Genomic DNA, 13,262 nt, shown 5'->3' on the forward strand with positions numbered 1-13,262 from the left:
TCTGGTGAATTGTAGCCTCAGTCCGTTCTTAGTGGAGACAGAACGGACACCTAGTGTGAATGCCTGCTGTTGCAGTCCATCTGTTTCAATGTTCAACATGTTGCATGTTCAGAGATGCTTCTCTGCATACCTTTCTTTTAATGAGTGGTTATTTGAGTTTGTGTTGCTTTCATGTCATTCTGAAGCAACCTACAATGCCGGTCACTGCATAGTTTCTCTTTTTCTGAGCATGTAAACACTAGAGATGGTTGGTTGGGAAAATCCCAGCTGTTTCTGCAATACTCAGACCAGCCGTATGACATCAAAAACGCCAAAAGTGTCACATTCAGAGTCACTTAAATCACATTGTTCCACATCCTGGAACAATGTGATTTAAGCACATTTAAGCAGATCATCTTCATCATTTCTACATGCCCAAACGCTGCCATGTGATTGGCTGATTAGATATTTGTAAGCAACTGAACATGTGTACTTAAAGAAGAGGCTGATGAGTGTATATTAAGCTTGTAAATGTGATTTTTTTCCCCTCTGTGGTGGTTAAGGTGCAAACATTTATCAGTACTGTTGTAGAACCGCCTATCACGCACGCGGTTAAGCCTGGTGTTCGTCTATTCTGCTGGCAGATTAAATGTCACTGCCAGAACCGGTGCCACTCAATTCCAATTTCACACTGCGATGGGTTGCACAAAGATTAACGCTTCTCTGAGAATGATGCCATTTCTACAAGTAATACCTGATTATCTGTGTTCCTGATATATATTAAAAGAGGAAAAAATAAACATTTACGGATGTACATGAGAACATTTGTGAAACTTTCTCATTTCCCAGATTTATCCTGAAATTCAATTATGAGCAACTCAATAGGACTCAAGTGGCTATTACATGTGAGCATGACGGACACTGTTAACAGAATGAGTAAAGTTGAGACAACTTTTCTTGTTTCAGTTTGATCTCTCCCCCCATCCCCCTTACACTAATCAAAGTGGTGAGCTTTTCTGGTTTTTCAGACAATCTTTCTTATCTGCACTTCTCCTTGAATTTGTTGTTGATTCATGCCTTGGTGTGCCCTTCACTGGGTAACAGTACATCTCTGAATATCTGCGGCGACTGCTGAAAGCAAGGCTGTTTATCAAGGAGAAGTCATCGCTGAAGACAGGCAAGATGTCAATGAGCACGAGCAGTATGTACCTATGCGTGTGTGTGTAGGGTGAGTGGTATAGACTGAGGGATGAATTATGCATGGATATACCCTTAGCTCTGCTGGCTGTCATGGAGCTCTTTCTATTGATATCTCAAGCTCTTAGCACATTTCCCCAGGGGTGTTTCCTGGTGATGCAATCTATCTGCGCTCGTCCCATTATCCAGGGTTTTCCCTGTAGGTCGTCTTTCAAGTCAACAGACGTTCAACCTTAACAATGTTTCACTTGTATTAGATCTAAAGCACCTGTGATTTCCATTTAAAAAATGCACTTTCCCACATTCTTATCCAGGGATAGCTCAGTAGGTAGAGTGGTGGCCCCATGATCGGAAGGTCGGGGGTTCGACTCCACTGAACGGCTACCCTGAGGTACCCCTGAGCAAGGTACCGTCCCTACACACTGCTCCTCGGGCGCTGCACTGGTGGCTGCCCACTGTTTCACTGGGTGAATGGGTTAAATGCAGAGGAACTATTTCCCTATGGGGACTAACACGCACACTTTACTTTACACTTTATCCATTTAAATGCATCTTAAGAATTGTAAAGGCTCAAAATAATGCAACGACCTATATTCATCCATATAACCCTATAGCAGTCTAGTCACACCTCACAAATTAACTTCTGCCAACGAGGTTATGGGTTAGGAGGATTACTTGAAACCTTAAGTCTGGATCAATCAACTTTTGACTACTGTGAGACAAAGTGTTGATGTTCTCACAACTACAAACTATTACAATCAGATTCATGCTTGGCATGGTGGGGAAGCTTTAGCTTTGGCAGAGATATCCCTTTATGGATGATGATGTTGTAAGAGCAGTCGTCAAACTAGAACCAGGACACCTAATAAGCAGTACTCAAAACTGAGGAGGAAAAAAAGCTCAGCAGCAAACAGAAGATACTGGTTATGTTTGCAGGGTAATCAGTTGACAGATCATGTGAAGGGTTTAACAGTGTGAAACTGGACACTGCAGCCACCCTTGCTCCATATTTCAGAATGAGTCTGTCCCTGATTCTGAATTTTGACAGTCAAATCACATTTGGCAGTTCACTGTGAAGATTTGAATAGTCGTTGCTTGTTTGTTTTTACTGTCGGGATACCACATGGATTTGTTGAATTAATGATCCAGGGAGCATTTCAACATTTCGGTTTTTTAAAAAAGTCCTTTAAGGCTAAATTGTATTTAACTTTTAACAATTTGCAAATGAGCCTTAAACAAATGAAACAAAACAAAGATATTAGCATTGCCTGCTAAAAACAAAATAACTGAAATCTCTGTTCAAGTTACTTCACGGCTGATTGCAGGAACTCTACTGGTATGCACTGCAACACTTTATGGTGGACCTGGTTATCCACAAGGTCGCGTTTAAGGCTCAGCCAGTAACAAGACCATCGCTCTGCATCGGGCATGCTACTGTAACCAGACCCAGAAAGGTGAACACCTACCAAGTTATAAATGCCCAGAAGCAGGGCCTCGATGCAGCCATTGCTCTGACGATCCCTGCTGGCAGTGATGCGCAGATAAACCCACACCAGCTCGGGCAGGAACTGCAGGGTGAAGCGTCGCAAGCGGTCTTCGGAGCTCCGGTACAGCTCGAACAGCTGGTGGCACACAGGCTCCAAGAGCTGGATCACAGATGGAAACAAGAAAATGCAAATTAACAAATTAACACGAGGTCTGACACCTTACTGGAATTTACACCATGCTTGTTAGGCTCTCCCAATAAGGCAGTAAACAAAACTAAATATGGAAACTGAACTGTATTTTTCTGTATATAAAATGTTTAATCCATTTATATTTAACCCCAATATCATAAAAACCAATAAAAGCTGTCATTAATACCATTAACACAAAACAAAAACAGTTTATAGAACATCTAAAATGGTCCTCTTTATTTTTGTTATACGGGGGTGTATTTTTAAGCTCCTGGATGCTCATATTAAGCATAGCCAAGTTTCATCAATGAGGTAGTTTCTTCCACTGGCTCCGTATAATGCTGATGAGAGACAGTATCCTTCTCCACCTGCTGTTCAAACCTTCTGTCTGCGAGGAACAGCCAGTAAGATAAAAGCTAGCTTCAAGGGAGGGTGGCTTTAAAGGAAGAGGAGCTAAAACAGCTCGTTTCAGAGAAAGAATGAACTGCTGGGATGCACCAATGCCTGGTATAAGATATAAAGACCTATAGAGTTAAAAATGAGCATAATAGGTCCACTTTAAGATAATTAAATTCATGGAAATGTATGTCTAGGTTAATATTAAAGAACAATAGGTTCAGGATGACTGCTATAAACTGCTATAAACTATTACCTCCCATTAGCCTCAGCAGCAGCCTTTTTAATAGCCTGCAGAAATGGACTCACATAGCTCTCGTTTCAAAACATGAACGAACGCCATTGTAAACGTAACACGACAGAATGGACAGATGGAGGGAGAGTCTCGCTTCCAGTTGATAGTGCGAGATGCATAGAAGCAGAGGGGATAATTCACTACAACGAAAGCCTCGGCAGATGTAGTGTCAGGGGAGGCCAGCTGAGCCACAGCGTTTATACAGTCCAGGGGTCAGTGTGAGTGAATGCCCACACAGCACGACTGTGTAAGTGTGTTGTACATGGCTGACTGGGGAAAAAGGCGGCAAAGAACTTGGCAAGGCATTTGCCCTTCATGTCCTCAGCTTGACAACAAAAAACAACAGCAACAAAAAAACATGCAAAATTCAAGCACATTACACTCTCCCCTACTTTATCTCTCACACACAGACATGCATGCACTCCTCAATCACTTGTGTCATCATTAATGGGATTGTGCAGCCAGACTGACAGCACTAATGGAAGTTAGATCCCTAGTTGCTTGACACTCAAATTCGACCGTGAAATCGAGGTGAAAACGGGGCCAGAAAGAACTGGAGGCACCAAGTGTGTCATTAGAGCCAAATTAAAGTCCTCTCTCATTGAGTACCTCAGGCCTTTGCTTAGAAACTGTGTCATTAGGTCCCTTTAAAGTACAAAACACCGGTCTAGCTGTGCAGGTGCAAGAAACATCTGCTTAGTAAGAAAAAGATATTGAGGTGCTTGGGCACTGCGGTGACTGTGTCTTTTCCAGCTTTGGCTGCGGACGCTTTAGTTTGTTAGGCAAAGCACTGCATACAGGGAACACAGTGTACCGTCTCACAGGCAACGCAGACGGCACCGCCATTGTGCCTTCCATCATACACAACAGCAGAGTGTGTTGCGGTGTGCATGTACGCCCTGCAGACACGGCTGTGTGTCAAGTTTTTTTGCTCAGTGCCAACAGAAACAACATCATGACTCACAAGCAGCACATTTCCTTGAGCTAAAAACCATCCGTCTGCATGTGCGCGTCCTCCGTGTATTACCTCGTTGTTGGGGTCCTGGATGACTCTGTAGAGAGCTGGGACCAAGGACTTCTTTAGATGAAGGCTGCCGGCGTAGCTGGGGATGTGGGTTTCTGGTAAGGACTAAAGCAAGGAGACACAAAGGACTGTTGAGTGATGCAAACAACTTCTACGTCTAGCCACAAAACTAGAGAACAAGTAAAGACTGTGTGTAATTCTACATCCTGTATTCAATTGTTTCACAGCACACAGTGACTTAACTGTGTGTCAGCATGCTGTGACATGTAAGAAGTCCCTTGATTAAAAATGGAAGCATCAAAAAAAGACTTGAAAAGATTGACTTCCCCAGTTGATGAGTTTGACAATGTGGTAGGTGAAGTAAGAAAAGAAAACTTTTAGGAAAGCATAGCTTTTTGATAAAATAACTCTGAACCTAACAGATTGATGATGTCTGACATCCTCAGAACATCCTGGGGTGAAATCCTTCAAATGGTCAAGATCGTGTTTTGTAGATGACAGACGGCAGCTATAGCCTCTCAGCGTGAGAGTATGATCATTTTGAGGGCAGAACACAATGTGCCTGGTCTGCACCACCATGAGTCATACCATTCTATTCTCATCTTTCCTCCTTTCTCTAGTTTTCTGCTGTCTTTTTCCATTCCTCTTAATGTACTGCACATTATTTCCTTCTTTTTAGCTCGTCATCACCTTTGCACTTTTCTGTTTTGTAAATGTGCTGAACAGACTTTTGCATCAGATTTATGATTGCTAAGGTGACAGAAACTTTGTGGCCGTGTCATAACGGTTTAATGCACTGTACAAACCACAGTGCTTAAAGGAACCCATTCCTTCTTCACAGAATGAGAAAGAAAAGTGACATAAACACTTTTTTAAACTAGTCTGGAACACCAAGAGTGAAGCAACATTTATTATTAATTAATTACAGTCAACTAACTACTTCAACTGAAACACTACAAATACCAGCACCCCCCCCCCAAAAAAAATCATTTGCATTGCCTACTAGCCAAACTGTCTTAACCCAAATTTTACTGAGTGGGGTCATTTGTGTATATTTTGCATGCCACTGTGATATTTTTAAAGCTATTTTTTCATTACAAGAATATGAATGAAAAAAATAATGAGACGCTTGCTAGCCTGCTATTGTAGTCTTTAGCCTTTTAGATTTGCTATTTGTATTGTTAAAAAAAAAAAAAAAAATCAATTGTTGAGATAATATTAGCCTTTTGTCACTAATAGCTGACAATGCAGCTGAGCTTAAATCTATACTGGAAATGACAAGCGGCACTGTGCAATACATTGAGAAACCGCAAACACAGAAAAACTATTGTTAGCGCTTCACAATTAATGAGTATGTGAAATTGCTTTCAGTATCTACTAGCATTTACAAGAACATGAGGACATGAGGCTGGAACAGCAACTCTTGCACTGTTCTTATATAAAAGCTAACTGATTACTGAAAGCTGAATAATCCCATAATTTATATGCATCAAAAAAAAAAAAAAAAAAAAAAAAAAAGGAAAATAAAAATGTATGTGAAAACATGATGAAGCAGATATAAGCAGCTACTTTGCTTGTGAGTTCAAAGAACAAACTATGCACAGTACATTTTGTGTAGTACAGAGAGGTTATGCTGATTAAACACAGCTGACGATAGGCCCGAGTTGACCTAAGCTAGCCACTGTTCTTGCTAGCGTTCACTACATTTAATTAGAATTTACAAAGGACTGAAATGTTAACGAGATGACAGATGCACACAGTTTTTACTCTCAACACTCTTCGCCACAGCTGTTACACACACAGTACGCAGTTCCTCTCTCGAAAAAAAAAAAAAGAGAGAGAGAAAAAATAGCCTCCAGGAGTAGATTTCATAGTTATGACTCATGAATGAGAGTAGCGCAATCGAGGGCCTTTACCTTGAATTCTGAGAGCCATTCTTCGACAACACTGCGTTCTGAGCCCAGCATCTTCCTCAGAGACACCCCCCCCTTTGGCTGCCTGGTGGACAAACAGAGGCAGAGGAAGGTGGTGGGTACAGTAATGGGAAGGGAGAAAGGAAAACACAGGAGGAGAATGAAGACAGCAATGTCAATTTTATTTACAAGGAACCTTTCATTACACATAACCTCAAGGTGCTTACTAAAGAAGATAACATAAAAAAAATATGTAGTTTACAATGTCTTAAGGCAATAAACAACACAACAAAACTTCCCAAAGATTTCAAATACAGAACAGGCAAGTGTATGTACTCCACATAAGTATGAAAATATCCAAGCTGTGACTAAGCCCAATAAAAACCAGGCTTAGTAAAAGCTGTGCTTGGTGCTTTTTGGGCTTCCTTATTAAACAAAGTCCCATCTGTTTCTCGATAACAGCTAACATTTAGATTTAGATTTTTCAGTGATAATGAAGGTCAAAAACAAAAGCTCTTTCAGGCAACTCATGTTCATATGTATTTAATAGGACATTTGTATTTTTCACTAGAAAATGAATGTCATTTTTTTCTGGAAGTGTTACCACATAACCAGCTTCTAACCAGGTTAAATCTTCAGTGTAACCTAAATCGGCCAGATAAAAAGAGAGCTACTTTAATGACACGGAACTCTTCATTTAAGCTCAACATAACTAACCAACTAGTTGTGTACTACACACTGGTGATTTTCCTTTGGTGTCAGGTCAAAAGCTCTCTGGTGTGTGCCAACATTTGATTTTATATGCAGGGGGGGGGGGAAAAAAACAAAAAACTAAAAAACTCTGTACAGTGCAAAGGCAGTACCCCAGAAACCATTTACCTTGGCCTGTGATTATAACCCAGCAACAGCAAAAAAAAAAAAAATCATTCTGAAAGACAACATTAAATCTCATGGGTTTTGAAATAAACAATCAAACATGAAACACAGTGATGCTAAGTGCACATCAGTTCCAGTTAACACAAGCGGCAACATATAAAATCAGCAGCATGCTGTTCTTATCCTCATTACAATGTTATGTAACAAGTCAGCTCGGAGCCAGTACCTGTCACTGCAAACATGAACCACCACAGGAATTCCTTTGAGCTTTCACTCTACAATTCAAATCATAGATGACGAGCTCATGTCTTCTTTCATATATTTGTAACGTCAAAGAACGTCACAGAGCAGAACGATATGGTGGTTAAAAATGGCGAGGGTTTTTAACATTTACAAACAGGACATTTTCTAGCTTGTAATTCATAAAGAGAAATGAGTAATGGGATAGCATCTTCGGCTTCGGCCGCACAGTTATCCTTGGTTCTCTTCTCCATTTCCAGCAGCTAAAATTAACTTCAGCAAACTGTGCAAAGCCATTTCTCCTACAGAACTCACCCCATGGAAAATATATTCTCATTATTTATCCCGTGAAAAGATTTGCTATGAACGAGACGTGTGTCTCAGCAAGGGAGAGGAACTGTGTGTGTGTGTGTGTGTGTGGATTGGCTGAGTGAGAGGTGGTGAACAGTCACAGGCAGTGACAGTTTGGATACACACTGAAGGTGATGTTGCATGGACCCAGTGTGCCAAGCTGCCACAGTGACAGAAATAAACAATACTTATGTAACAGCAGATGCACTCTGCAGCTTAAAATCAAGGCCATCCTCTCTCTTGATTTGACACCAATGCCCTTCACCAAAGACTACCAGGATTAATTTACCATCACTAACCTTTAGGAAAGCTACTAAGGCTACGTTCACATTGCAGGTCCTAAAGCTCAATTCCGATTTTTTGATCAAATCCGATTTTTTGGTCTGCTTGTTCACACTACAAATAATCTGCAGATTATACAATACAAATAAAATGTTCACGTTTCTCCAACGCTGTCTCCCCACAGTTTCACTAACATCTACACGGGATGGCCAGGAAGCGTTCGCGATGTCTTTTCGGGCGCTTCTCTGGCGCTGATAATTGGTGTCTGTCTTGTGTCAGTGACGTAAAAGATGGATTTAATGCGACATGACCGTTCAAACAGCAGTCGCTTTCTAAAACATCAGATATGTATTGGATTCAGTACCACATACGAAAGTGACCCAGATCGGATTTGAAAATATCGGATTTGTGCTGTTCACACTGTCATGATCGGATATGGGTCGCATAGGGTCAAAAAAGTCGGATTTGATGTGCTTTCGCCTACAGTGTGAACGTAGCCTAAGAAGAATTATTGCTTAACAAGAATGACAATTAGTCTGACTACTCTCACAACCCAAAGATACACTGTAACATTAAGTTAAAGATGCTGTGCTCTTTCACGTCCACATCCACTTTAATGGCTCTTTAATTGTATTTTAGTAGAAAGACTTTTTTTAAACTAAAAACAAAATTCACATTGCTTATTAGGTCTTGTAAAACCTATTTACTGGCTGAGCTGTGGTCAGACTTTCTGCGAATATGACTCAACATTTAACATAACATCAGCTCGGCCCAGTGCTTTTTCTAGGAAAAACCTCTGAGTCTTCTTTAATGATCTTGTTACTTCGAGGACACTGAACCTTTCTAAAAACTCACTGACGTCTCCTTCCACCAACCTCTGGTGCTAGAGCGCTGTCTGTTTTGCCCTGGTGCCTTTTGAAAACGAACCCACATTTCTGTGGGAGTGAAAAACCGAAAGGTGCTCAGTGGAAATTGGCAAAATTTAAATGACGAGGAAAATCATGCTGGGAAGAATCTGTACTGCATCTGTGAATTATCTGTGAATTTCTCACAGCAGTCACTCCCAAAGTGACTTATGTCAGTGATTCTAGCTGTGGGGCCAGCAATTTTGCGGTGTTATGCCTCTTACTGGCACAAAAATGCAGATTCTAAATTAAGCACTGGGCGTGGGGGTGGGCGTGGGGGTGGGGGTGGGGGTGGGGGGGGTGTTACTTCACTCACGTACACTAAACAGTAAAATGTTTTTCTCCCTTCCTAACAATATAGAGGTTTATTTATTTGTCAGGCATTCAGCATTTGCTTGGCTTTTCCCCACTTAATTCGTGGTCAGTGAACTTGACCCCTGGAGTCTTTTACAGCATTTGAATGCAGATATCTTATAAATTTCAGCCCATGCAATAGGTTTGTGCCTCAGTTTTGGTGAAGGTGTGGTTTCAGTATTTTCTTTTTTTTGCTGTTGCTTACCACTAACTTGCTGATAGATACGTTTAAATGTGTCATGTGGTCTAAATATGGTGACTTCTGGCCAACGTAAATATACCCAAAACACTAACACACTCCAACACAGTAACACATTAAGTGACACCATTGCCGTCTCCATTTATACACGTGTATGGTGCTGACCACACTCTCAATCGCTCGGTCTTCTGCTCCTGCCTTGTCACAAAAACGTGCCCCCACAGAATGCGACATGTGATAGCAGAGAGTTGCAAATAAACTCATTACAGCTGCATCTGGGTCAGTGTACTGAGATAACACTCTAAAATGTGCAAGTTAACAGAACTGAAAAAGTTCATAAAAACAGAGATTATGCAGGCAGTTACGGCACACAGTACTCTTTAGATTCAACAGCTGCGTGTGGGCAAATTTGGAAATATGCATAAAAATGACTTTGTCAGACAACTAGATTTAGCAAAAAACTGCTTTTATCTTGTAAGCCTGAAACATTGTAAGACTACATGTGCACAGTCCCACTGCTCACACTGACAGTAAGCCATACTGCTGTGAAACCCCTGTTTAATCTTATTCGTTAAACTCGAATCCTTCCAGGCCAGAAAATGGGCACAAACTCTAAGGCCTGTTTGAATGTACATGCTTTTTTTTTTTTTTTTTTAAATTTAGACCATTCTGCACAGTTTAAATAAAATATAATTAAAAACAAAACTGTGTTCTTCCTGCCAACAGATACAGACACCAATAGCTGGATAAAATGAATCAAATGTGGAAAAGCTCTCAGTTGAGCTTCTCTTTTTTAAATCTACATTTTGATACCAAGCTCATCTTCATACTTTTACATTTTAATAGCCACAAATGTAGCTTATTGCTGTGAAATAGAAAGAAAAACTGTTATATAGAACATCTAAACACCAGTGTGGACACTGATGAATCTCTAGGTCCTGAATTAGTTGTTGCCGTTTGTTTTTTTTAAATACTTAAAATGTGAAGGTTCACAGAGGGTCTCAGGATCAATAGAGCTGCAGATGAGAACTACTGACACTAATCACAAGGAATAGGATGTTCCCCTTTAAAGTTTAGTAAATTAGGTACAAGGAACAACTTGTGCCAAAAGAAAATTTTCACAAGCTAATCAGGCAATTTAGAAACAAACTGCAAAGAGAGCACCAATTGTTTAACAAATGAAAAATGGGCAATTAATTTTCCCCAGGGCTCACATGTTTTGGAGGGTCCCACCAATTGGCTTATAAAGAAATAAAATGAAGACTTCGCAGAATTGAGTTTAGATTATTGGTGCAGTCTTCCACAGTAGTCTCAGTTTCTCACATGGCCCTTTGAGAAAAATTAAATAAGCGGGTCAGGTTAGATGCACAAGTGGATTTTCTATGGAATGACCTTGATAGCATTAATCAATGCTAAGAAAGCAAATGATCTGTAATCAACTCTCCTTAATTCAAATGTTTTTATGCAATACTTAATTACTTCACTACCTGTAACCTGTCTGTAACTTGTCCGTAACCTGAGAGTTACAGATCATTCCCAATCATGTGACTTTTGTTGACAATAAACAATTTAAATAAAGTTTCGTCTGGCTACTTATTAATACAGATATCATTTGTTTGCACACTGGTCAAAGAGTTTCACAGCTTACAACATGTCTTCCTCCAACTGTACCTCTCAGTCTTTATTTTAAAAATGAACTGCAGACAGACGTGTAGAAGCAGAACATCCACATCCAGAGGCTAAACTTTAATGCACAAATCTCAGGGTGCTGCAGATAAGCTTGACAATGTTACAAAACAGGCTCAAAGGAGAAAGATATCTGATTTGCTGCAGGGCTGCAGGAGCTGAGCAGATGATGAGATGAACTGGTGGAATTTTGTGTGTGTGTGTGTGTGTGTGTGTGTGTGTGTGTGTGTGTGTGTGTGTGTGTGTGTGTGTGTGTGCGCGCACTTCTTAAATCCGAGTCTGTGAATTGAAAGGCTCTCTTTTAGTCAGCTTGTTCGGCTCTTTATGAGGCTGACTCATTTGTTTCCTCCGGCTTGTCAAACCGTCGCTGAGGCAAGCTTGTCAGTTACCATGGGAACAATAGTCAAGTCCTTTTCAGCCACTGGTAAATATTCCCAAATAATAACTCTTCGTTTTCACAAACATAATTTAGATTATATCGCTGTAAGTCAGAGGTTGGATACAACGCAACATGATGTGTGCCAGCATTTGTTCTCCTTCGTATGTCTTTAGCACCGCAATGTTAAAATGGTTTTCAAAGAAAATAAGCAGAAAATGATCAAGAAACGAGCAATGAACAAGACGGTCATGAATATCAACACTACAAACAATGTGAACAACATAATGCAGTATACATCTATGCACTTACCTCAGTGTCCCAGAACTCAAATCTCCGCTGGGAGATGCAAATGGTTCTCCACAGTGTCACACATCTGTCACTCACTGAGGGTCACCTGCAACAACAAGAAAAGAAGAGACCCATCAATCACCATCACAGGAGAATCATCCTCAAGACATTTAACTACAGTCGTACTGTTTAAAATTACTGTCGTCGATGATGGTGAACAGTGTCTATCCATAATTTCCCCAGAGATTTCATAAATGTGTTTGACCCATCTTTGCTGGCATTGGCTAGAATTTAAAAAAATTTAAACATTAGTGCTATCCTCATTAGAAACTGACATCCAAACAGACGATGCAGTGTAAGCAACATGCTAGTCAGTCAAGCAAGTAACTTGGGGTGACACAGAATAAATCAATGTAGGAATGGAAATTTCTGAAATGTTAGCAACCTTTAAACAGCCCCATTTTTATCACTTAAATTTTTAGTTTAGTTGCTTTTGTTTAGAAACACCTGTGTATGGCTTTACAGATGTCACAATTCAATTCATCCATCCATCCATTCGCTTCCGCTTATCCTTTCCAGGGTCGCGGGGAGTACTGGAGCCCATCCCAGCTGTCATAGGGCGAGAGGCGGGGTACACCCTGGACAGGTCGCCAGTCTGTCGCAGGGCTAACACATAGAGACACAGACAACCATTCGCACTCACATTCACTCACAGATTCACACCTATGGGCAATTTAGATTGACCAATTAACCTATCCCCACTAACTGCATGTCTTTGGACTGTGGGAGGAAGCCGGAGTACCCGGAGAGAACCCATGCAAACACGGGGAGAACATGCAAACTCCACACAGAAAGACCCCGGCCTTATGGTGGAATTGAACTCAGGACCTTCTTGCTGTGCAGCAACAATTCAATTCAATTTTATTTATATAGCGCCAAATCACAACAACAGTCGCCTCAAGGCGCTTTATATTGTAAGGTAGACCCTACAATAATACATACAGAGAAAAACCCAACAATCAATATAACAGGAAAATATTCTGCAAATCACAAGCTCACAAGTCCAATACTCATATGCTCAATAATCTGCCAGCCCAAATGATTATAAAACCTGGTACTAAAGGTTTGCAAAAATAAAACAACAGGGACGACCTTGCGGGGTTAATCTAATGGCCACTTGAGGCTGGCTCCAAGAGAGAGACAATCCCCACAGACTGTCATG

The 13,262-nt window shown here is 40.7% G+C and overlaps 1 protein-coding gene across 4 annotated transcripts in view; it reads right to left on the reverse strand.

Moving 5' to 3' along the window:
* Window positions 1–13,262, reverse strand: part of LOC146616320 (hyccin 2) — a 49,936-nt gene that overhangs the window by 15,627 nt on the left and 21,047 nt on the right. For all 4 annotated transcript variants that reach the window (XM_085373903.1, XM_085373906.1, XM_085373902.1 and 1 more), the window contains exons 2-5: window positions 12,062–12,146; window positions 6,484–6,565; window positions 4,571–4,672; window positions 2,643–2,822 (exon numbers count right to left, since the gene is read on the reverse strand). In XM_085373903.1, the coding sequence (XP_085230029.1) occupies window positions 2,643–2,822; window positions 4,571–4,672; window positions 6,484–6,534 (333 nt within the window). In that variant the 5' untranslated portion in view covers window positions 6,535–6,565; window positions 12,062–12,146. The remainder of the gene's footprint in view (window positions 1–2,642; window positions 2,823–4,570; window positions 4,673–6,483; window positions 6,566–12,061; window positions 12,147–13,262) is intronic.

The sequence above is a fragment of the Diplotaxodon limnothrissa genome, linkage group LG16, assembly GCF_057381915.1.
Source record: "Diplotaxodon limnothrissa isolate DT_005_m linkage group LG16, D_limnothrissa_male_GT1.1, whole genome shotgun sequence".
NCBI classification, from domain to species: Eukaryota; Metazoa; Chordata; class Actinopteri; order Cichliformes; family Cichlidae; genus Diplotaxodon; species Diplotaxodon limnothrissa.